The following is a 10,239-nucleotide window of genomic DNA, read 5'->3' as shown; positions in this document are numbered from 1 at the left end:
AAAGTTTGGAGTATTGACAAAGACATACCTTCTCACCAGTCTTGTGTGGCAGGTTTGACATGACAACTGAGTCTTTCTGAGCAAAAGGGCTTGCAGCCACTCTGATAGCTTTCTGTTTTTTTGAGGAACCTAACTTAGCAGAGAATTCTCTCCAAATGGACAAACTGCAGTCTCATAGATAAATGGAAGTGTTTTCTGTATTCACATCGACATTGCAGTGGAGGCAGTGAAGATGGACGGTAACATTAGAGGATGAAGACTCAAACATAGCAGAACACAAACTGTAGATGTCCGTGCCTTCTTTTTCCATGGTGAAAAATGTCGTGGGGTGTGCGATCTGCAATTTTGCATGGATAGCATCTCTTGCATGTTCCATAGAATGTTTACCAGTGAGTACCTTTGTGAAGACATTAGTGAACTTGTGGAAAAAGTCATTCTGATTCTTAATGGTATCATTTCATTGCTGTGGACAATCTGTGAACACCTTGAGCAGTATGGAGAAAAGGTTATCATACATATGTGCAACTGTAGTTGTTCTCATCTCATATAAAACTAGCAGGGCTTGAGTATAAAGAAAGGGATGAAGCTGTCCTCATCTTTTTGTCATCGAGGCCTGTTTCATCACTGACACACGTGCACTTTTCCTTTTTTCCATCCTGGTCATTGCTTACAGTGAGCAAAGCTTTTGTTCTCTTAGCAGGCAAATACCTATACACAGGTTTAATTTTCTTCAGTTTATCCTGTGCTAGTGAGGTTTTTTTTGCATCATCACTATGTCTAGTTAGTTTACTGACAATTTGCCAGGAACTGTCAGGCTCTGGGTCATGCAGTGGGTATGGGTCTTCATTAGACCACTTAAGAGACCTGTGCATTGTTTTGGAGATGTACTAGGTTCCTTTCCATGATCTATAAGATACTATGAGAGGATTTCTGGTTACGCCTTGAACTATGTCTGGCAACTTCTTATTATATCGAAGGGTTGTGATCTCATCCAGAAGTTTAAGGTCTCTAAATTCTTGCCTGAGTGAACCGGAGATGCCCCTCATCAGTTTATGGTCATCAAAGCCTTGAACAATTATGGTCCCTTCATATGTCGATCCCCTAGAAAGGCATGTGTATATGAACTGGTGAGACCTGCAGTTTTGGAGATCACACACATCGTTGGGCCTGGTGCAACCTTGAGAGGTAAAGTCAGTCATTGCAAAATTGGGTATGACTGCCACCTGGTCTCTTACAATAGTAATCATCTGATCATTTGGCATAATGCAAGTGATTTTCATGAGCTGACGACTTATGGAGACCATATTTTTCAGTAGCCCGTCCGATTTGATGAGTGTAGGAGGAGAGGTTAGCTGAACAAAGAGTGTGTCTAGGGCAAGCTTATTATCCTCCAGAGGTCTTGCCTTCCACCCAGCCATGGTCATGCAACACTCTGTAGCCTTGTTGGTCTTAATCATGACTGGCATGCCGAGGCATAGGGTTAATTTACCGGGATGGTTATTGGTGCAATCGTAGAGAAGATTCCACAAAACTCATTGAGTCTCAGGATCTATCACGTTAGTTGACCTCTGTGGATTTGCAGCGGCATGTTTTGCTTTTCTCCTCTTTTCCTTTGCATCTTATCTCCACTTATCTTGAGAATAAAATGTAATCAGTTGTTGTCCTGTCTCTCTGGCAAAGCGGGCACAGCCGAACTCATTTATTTTGTCTCTGTAAGCATTCCAGGCCATGATGACCGAGACATTTCTGAATCTTGATTGATTCAACTTTGACTTATCTGCAGCACGACCTGCTATGCATCGTTTTAGATGCTGTATGTCTGCCTGGATGCAGGACTTATATCTTAGGTTTTCCAAAGCCTTTCGCATCTTTGCATCATCAGGGGGTTTGCTGCTTTTGCCTCATATTCTCTCTCAAAATCAGCACAGTGGTGAACTGATGCCAAAGTGTCTTGCCTATGGATGATTCTTGTTCATAATGACTGCTGGTGGTGTGCAGTACTGATCTTACTTTATGGGAGTACAATGAATGTCCTGACCCTGCAGGGGGAAGCTGTGCAAAGTCTCCTGAAAAAATCATGTTTATTCCTCTGAACAGTTTTCCCTCATTTTTTACTGCTGAGCACATCCTCAAGCATATTTTGTACAAGTTGTGACAGTCCACCATTGACACCTCATTTAAAAAAATATACTCGACACACTGAAGATGCACTCTCACTTGAAGAAGGCTATATAACTCAAAGTAAGCATTATTATCAATAGTTTTGTCGGTCACTGTATTCTTCCATTCACTCTTTGATTGACCCCTTTTGTTCGTCCTCAACAAACTGTGACACAATTATGTTGATGATTTTATGCTTCTCATCATCTCTTCTTCTTTTTCTAAAAACATGCAGGTCCTTATCTCAATGCTTGTTTCTCTGCTCAATTCTCTTGCAGACCTTGGCTTGTCAATCGCATGTCCAAGACTGAACTTGAAGACTGTACTTCTCCAAACCCGCTCCTTGATGTTAATCCTGCTCTTACTATCCCTTGAAATGGACATGCCATACCACCCTAGAAAGGCTAGTTGAGGCTCTAGCTCAACCATTCTCTGCTTTTCACATCACATTCACCGCATAGACATCTGAGCATGTTCTCACATATTGCATATGCTGCAGTGAGACATGATCATTGCTCAGATGCAACCGCTCTATCTCTCCCTCATTCTCTCCATCTTAACATTTGGCAGCCCCAATTCCTAGCAGCTGTTCAGACACAAGTTCTGGGCACCTGGCATTCTACATCTGACATTGCTCTCAATCTAATTTCCAGCATGCTACTCATGTGTCCGCAACTCATGCAGTTGTCTAATTCAGCTTTGGTGCACCTATTACCTATTTGGCTGCTTATTCTTCCCCTTTATGTGTAGGTTTTAGGTCACTGTGGGTACTGGGTAACGAAGTGACAGATTACTCAACTAAGGCGGGAATGTCTTTACCTGATGCTCACTCCCAAACTTTAATATAGATAAAATGATGGTGTGCAAGGTGAGCTGTTGTCAAAAAAGTGCAGAAGTATACCTTGTGAGGACTTCTCAAAGCTGCGAAGTCCTGCAAAACAAAATGAGCTGATGTGAATAGTCGTTAAACCAACTCTTTGTAGTCGCGAGAGACCGTACCATTTTCTTGAAGGCCTGATTGAGCAGTCCAGATTGACCCGGAGTACTGACCATGGTGCGCAAATTGATGAGTGCTCGGAGACTATGCAAGAATATGTGAAGGTAAATAAACCACATATGCTTCCAATACTTAGTATTGAGTCATTTTAGCAACAGCCGGCAGCACTATTCTGCAACAAAGGCTGGCCACATCTGCAAGCTTCAGCAATGCAGGCTATCATGTGTTTGAAGGCAAAGGGCGAACATATCTATTATGCCATGCAGGAGCTGAAAAGCTGAGAATAGCCATGGAGAAAGTCAGAATGTGAATGATCCTGATAAGAGAGGGATCTTCCATTCACAAGACTCATCTCATTAAGTGAGCACAGGAGTTGGGGACTGGTTTGGTGGAACTTCTGGTGATATTTAAAAAGGATCATGCTGAAACCTATATGGCCATAAATTCTGGCACTTTTGAAAAAACAATGGTTTGGGAAGAAACTTGGAAGGGATTAAGTACTAGTCATATACTAACATTGTTAAATCTAAATACCCCCTTTGCGAACCTTTAAACTTGTAAGCCGAGCGCCGTCAGACAGTTCTGCGATATCCACTCCTTGTTCAATTTCCAGAAGTTTGACTAATTTTAATCCAATGCATCCTTGGTTTCAGATAGAGTTGAATCATGTTCAATTTGACATATTTTGTGTAAATGGATCGGAAGATGTATAACATTCGTTTAAAATGTCTGTATTAAGTTGTCTAAATCATAACCACATAAAACATGTACTGAAATTATCTCATTGAATTGTTCAAATCATTCTTCGAGATGTCAAACAGATAAGCCAGTTTATTGAAAGCATAAAGTCAATGTACAACTGGTCTTTTTGATACTCAATTTCTTTTCAGCTCGCAAGGACAGTAAATGTTATAGAAGTGGTAGTCACGACTGTTCTAGGCATGTATCTAACCTAAACGCCCTCATGACATGGATTTTATTTATACTACCCTCGGGGATCGAGATGTTTTTGTCATAGTATTGTCTAGGATGCCAGTTTAGCTTTCCCGAAGCATATTAGGGAGGATGTATGCATCATTGTAACCTGTGCAAATAATGAGCACAATAGTATGCTGATAATGAAAATCAACACACAGCCTCGATTGAGTTGGTAATCAAGTCACACTCGTGAGCCTGTGGATTACTTTATTCGAATAAAACACCAGCTTGACATACGAGTATCTCATGCCTGAACGAAGCTATCTTAATGTATGCTCACAGACAATGTCTATAATGACTTACTGTTTGTACCATGATAATAACATCGCTACAACACATGTCAATAGTTCTATTTTATATTCCAAACTTGCAGGACACCATATCTGACACTGATAGTGTTAAACGTAAGGCCAATAAGGCTCTTCTGGTTGCACCTCTTTTTGGCCTTGACTGCAAGATTCAGCTATACACGCGCATATAATGATGAGTGGAACATCCAAGTGTACATCTTTATTGTCAAGCTTACGAAATTGCATGGATTGCCTATCTTCAGCTCACCACTACATCCTATATATAACCAAAGATGTACGCATTTTTTCACCAGACAGGAGATACCAATCTAGCACTGAGCACTCATCCACAGAATGTACAGTAGCAGGTGAACCCCACCTGAGGCTTATTCATGTCCTCTTTGGTCAGACCCACAGCATATACTTGCAATTTTATCAATGATCTTCAAATCCTGTACATCTGCAGAAACCTACACATCACCTGGGCATCTTCTTGTGCCTGTTCTGAATCTCAGAACGTTAGATGCGTGAGCTCATCTCGACAGACCATTCCTGCTCAGCTCAGAGAAGATAGAAGAACGAAGAACGATCTGTAGGAATAAAAGCACTCATCATAATTCATTTTCGCCCTCATTTGTCTGCAAGCATCGTTGCTATCCAAGACAGAACGACGCTCAAGGTGATCAAATCATTACGGAGGGCAATGTATACAGACAAAGACATTGAACATCAGCATGTTTCATTTACACATCCATCACTACATTGCTCAATAGAGACATTCTGGTTGCCCTGCTATGCTGGCTGATGTTGATGCTGACAAATCACTCGTGAAAACTATCACTGTTCAGGTGCTGACACTGAGATCGCATTTGGTAGTGTGTTCGACCTCAAACCGGTGGGATACACTGATTCTATCCTGATATCAATTGCATCTCAACTAATTGCGTATGACCATGGAGGGGGCCGGTATACATGAACACAGTAAGTGCCTGAATATTTGCCGAGAATAGCTCATTCTGATTGGTCCAGGCATTGAGCTGTTGCTATGTCGAATGATCTGCTCATCAGGGAGAGCTGCACAGAGCTAGTCAGATGAGACAATTTCTTCAACTTTTGTACGAGCGCTCCGGATATTCTTTCTGACCCGAGCCTTTGTACTCCCTGAATTCGACACATATAGCAAGCATGCCATATCTGTCCTAACTGAGGTTATCAAGGGCCCTGCAGAGGGCTGCAGGCAAGCTGATTGTGCATTCATTGGTGCAAGGCAGCTGAGATGCTTGCTATGTATCAGGAAGGTATGTAGACTTTATATAGCTTGAATGTGTATAGCTTGAATGTGTATGTATTCACTTACATGTATGCACCAAATTGACATCGCTGCTGGAGACGTCTCGGCATTCACTCTTAAAGGCTTCTCCTTTGACCGAAAAAGTGTCTTACAGCTTTTCCACTCGAACCCCTGTCCATGAGATGAGCATATGATGTTTGAATGCACCCTTCTTAAGCGAACAACTTTCCAAGAGTATATATTGCTAAGGGCCTCAGACACTACATTGATAATTCTCATGGGATCTGCCACTCAACTTCTGCCTCTTAATGAAGGGTGGGTTGAGGCACTTTCAACAACGGCATCAGCATGGTGTCAACTAGATTCAGGCACGTGGCTATGCTGAAAAGACTAGAATATTGAGGATGGAGCCAAAGCAGTGGTGCAATCTCGATGCTTGGACAGTGGTGCAGTCAATTTTTCAGACAACAAATGGATCATATGTTGCAATTGCTATGATCATGTTGCATGCTCAGGAGGAGCTCCATCTCTGTGGGTTATTATTAGGCAGCCAATTAGGACAATCAAGATAAGTCATATAATTGCAGCACTGTTCAGTAGTCTAGCAATCATGCATATAAGAATCAGAAAAGACGAAGAGAGATCTTCAGTGTTATTCTCCTTCGTCCAGCACTAGCATTACAGAGGGGTCTTACCAGATACTCTCAGTGTGCTACTTGTGATAGCGCCCCTTACCTCGTCAGTAAGTCTTACTCTGCGGCTGAAACTGTGACCTCATCAGTGAGCATGTCGTATTACCATAGCTCGTCACTGTTGGCTTTTACCCGGAGACTCTTATTTTGAGTTGTCTATCTTTATCATCGACATGCTGTGACATTAGAATAATACTGATCTTCTACACCCCAACCAAGTGTCTGACACTGGTTGTCGCACATTTTCGCCCAGAGAAACTTCTGCTTAGGGCAGGGCTCTTTTCAAATTACATCCTTCATATCATTTCTCTGCATCTCTATCACTCAAGCTGCTCCCTTCCTTCAAAAAGAACAGCACTGCATCGACCGGAAAGTTCTTCAAGTACATAACAGCATCGTACTGCCCAACAGATGATATCTCTATACTCTACATGCTCACTACTCAATCTCCTGACTCAGAGCAATCTGAGCTTAGCAAAAAGAAGTGTTTTCTCTAGGATGCATCGTCGAGCATCGCAAGCAGCTCAAGGTCAGCACTTGGCTTAAAGGCATCTGACACGCTCAACTCCCGTGATTCACTTCTTCTCTCTCATTTATATGCTACATTTCCTGCCATCGACGTCCTAAACTTCGCTCTTTCAAAGAGGTATCACCTGCAAGGAATCCACGAGAATCTCAAAGGAACACCCTCTGAGAACATTGCACCTACTGTATATGCTACCATTCAGCGATACAAAGTGTTGCAGCAGCCGCATATCACTGCCAAGTTCACTGAGGAGCAAATAAAGTGCTGAGACATAATGATTCAGCATTTAGGAGTGCTCAACAAGCACATTGGATGAGGTGATAACTTTACATTCATCGATAGGTGCATCACCATCAAGCTTTGTGTAAGATTAAGGAAGATCTCATTCAAGAGGATCAATAAGAAGCAGGAGCAAGTAGGAAAGGACCTTGTGAAGTTTGAAAAGAAAAGGTGCTATTGACCGTACTAGGACTACATTTGTATCATGTGAATGCCATGCTATCAGATCAGTTTCATTTTTGATAACTACATCATTGAACCCAGTCTTCCTTGACACTTACTTCAGAAACATCTTGCACGTCACCTGTACAGGCTATTTTATTTATCAACCCCTCGTAGCACGAACCTCTTTCATGCTATATCATTACACTGTCTGCATTGACCACGAATTTATCTACGCTCCACTGTGAGTTCTACATGACCCAAAATCAGAGACAGAAGAATATCTAACCTAACCTGAGGAGGAACAACACAAGCATCATCATCATCCTTCCTTCTATCTATCAAATTGATACCAATATTTCAATACAACCTCGGATGAACCGACAGATCTCTGAAGGAGTCAGGCCAGTTCCTCATCATCTGAAGTGGAGCAAGCTGTACCCCTGAACAGCAGCCAACAGACAGTATGCTCAGGGCATCTGGGGTTGTATGAAACCTCTCATCAACCACCCTGCCAGAATTCACAACCTCTTGAATATGGGAATGGCAGGGGATACTTATGATACTGTGAATGATGCTGCCAACACCGCTGTGTCACCCTCCATTCCTCATGACATAAAGAAATGGGCACTCAATGTCATTCGCTCAGTCATCATGCAAGATGTAGTAGAGGCTTATGAGGCTCTATGACTTGAAATGAATGTGGAATGTGAATGGTCGAGCAGTTAGCAGAAGAGGTCATGGCCCACATATATCCACATGACTATGCAGCAGATCACCACAAGCAGCTAAAAGTCACAGGAGCCCAGATCGGCAGCCTCTTAGCGGATATCGAGAGGCTTATTAAGATGAACAATAACGTAGTTCTTGAAGCACAATCAGTACACAAAGACTTCGAGGACTACAACAATGAGGTAAATAAAGGGCCAGACAGATGCTCTTTATGCCAACATGGTCTCCCTGAAAGAGGCTTAGGAGAAGACCACAATTTACATTGTTGGGCTGAAAACTCAGCTCAACAATACTATCATCAATGCACCTCCAGGTATCTCACAATCGGCTGATTAATCAGCTCAAGTGCCCAACAGAATTAAGCTCCCAGACCCTCTGAAATATTCAGAGAGAAAATCATCAGAAAACTTCGAGACTTGGTTCATGAACCTTCAAATCTGGCTCGACTACAACAGTTTCATCAACGACAAGGACAAAATCTGGCAAGCCAATGCGTATCTGGAAGGAGGAGCTGCTCTATATATGAAAGAGTACACAATCAAGCTCTCCACCAGACAACCAGTTGGCACATAGACAGAGGACTGGAGATGACTTATAAGATGCTTGACTCTAAGCGCATGGCACAGGCAATGCCAGAGTCACACTGCACAATCTGCCACAAGACAATGATCACTTCGCCGAACAGTTCAGGGCCTTATGCACCTGAATCTGGCTATTCTGATCAAGGTTTGATCGTCAAAATTAGGAATCAATGGTCAGCTCACATTCAAATGGTTATGTCAGTCACAGAAACTTTGAAATCTACAAGGATGCCCACCACATGGATGGACTATCTCAAGTTTTATCTCGAGATCGAGATCAAACATCAACAGCAGATCTCAGGTTTCAAACTAACTGGACAGACCTCTGCATCAAAGCTGGCCATCTCAAAGAATCCTAATGCAATGGACACAAGCACATGAACTTTCCTCCAAGATTGATGGCTAATAAACAAGTTACAGTGAGCCACAAAACTGTTGCAATGTTTGCAACAGTTACATCGTTTGGCTTATATCTCAGGAATGAAAATAGCTAAATATGCAAACATATATATTATTAGAAAGCCTATGATATGAGCTTTCAAATGGCACTTGGATAAAGTAAATTGGCCCACTGCTTGGTGAGATACAAAATATTCTTTACAAAAGATGCATTGCAACAGTTTTGTGGCTGACACTTCTGAAGACAAAAATACCTCCTTGCAGAAGTTTGTTTGCTTTAAGTTTAAAGTTTGGATCATGTGATCTTTGTTGAACTTCTACATGAGTTGATCAACACTCAATAGACTGTTCAACTTCAACACAACCATCATGATCAAGGTCATTCTGTCAGACAGATTGCTCATCTGACTGCAGTCCGTTACTCCATTGTGTTCAGCATTGCTCTGAGCATCATTCTAACATGCCTACATCTGGTGGAGGTCTACAAAGCTTAATCCTGGAATCATTCACCATGCTACTCCCCTTCTTACTGCTGAACAGGCAGATACTGCTGTCGAAGTGACCAAACTTCTCCAAGATGTTGTCAACCAGCCCTTCATGTGGAGACTATGTGTAGAAAGCTCAAAAGCACTGGTCTGAAGGCTGTGGTCAAGCATAAATGTCCCCTTCTCTCTAAGCATGATAAGAGGTAAAGACTGGACTTTGCTGTTAGCCATCAGCACTGGACTGTAAAGGACTAGAAGAGGGTTATATGGTCAGATGGAATGAAAATTAACAGGTTAGGGTCAGATGGGAGGAAATGGGCATGGAAGAAGCCAGAGAAGGAACTCAGTGATAGGCTGGTAGAAGGGACACTCAAGTTTGGAGGAGGAAGCTTCATGATGTGGGGGTGTATGGGCTGGGAAGGAATTGGATATGCCTGCAAAATCGATGGCAAGATGGATGCTGACCTTTATGTTTCTGTTCTGGAGGATGAACTTCAGAATAGCATAGAGGAATGGAGGATGTGGTATTTTAGCAAGACAATGACCCCAAGCACGCTGGCAAGAAAGCCAGGAAGTGGCTAGAGGAGCATGAGTTTGAGACTATGGTATGGCCTGCACAGTCTCCAGACCTCAACCCATAGAACACCTCTGGCACCATCTCAAAAGA

General features: G+C 42.4%; 1 protein-coding gene across 1 annotated transcript; it reads left to right on the top strand.

Moving 5' to 3' along the window:
- Positions 1-8,115: 8,115 nt before the first annotated feature.
- LAESUDRAFT_763592 (uncharacterized protein) lies at positions 8,116-8,443 on the top strand (the record flags this gene model as incomplete). Its single annotated transcript, XM_040913291.1, has 2 exons — positions 8,116-8,289; positions 8,351-8,443. The coding sequence occupies 2 exons, from the start codon at positions 8,116-8,118 to the stop codon at positions 8,441-8,443; spliced, it is 267 nt and encodes an 88-aa protein (XP_040759324.1).
- Between the last annotated feature and the right edge of the window lie 1,796 nt (positions 8,444-10,239).

This window comes from Laetiporus sulphureus (genome assembly GCF_001632365.1).
Source record: "Laetiporus sulphureus 93-53 unplaced genomic scaffold LAESUscaffold_58, whole genome shotgun sequence".
NCBI classification, from domain to species: domain Eukaryota; kingdom Fungi; phylum Basidiomycota; class Agaricomycetes; order Polyporales; family Laetiporaceae; genus Laetiporus; species Laetiporus sulphureus.
Note: the sequence above shows the minus strand (reverse complement) of the source record. Positions and strands in the feature narration are given on the sequence as shown.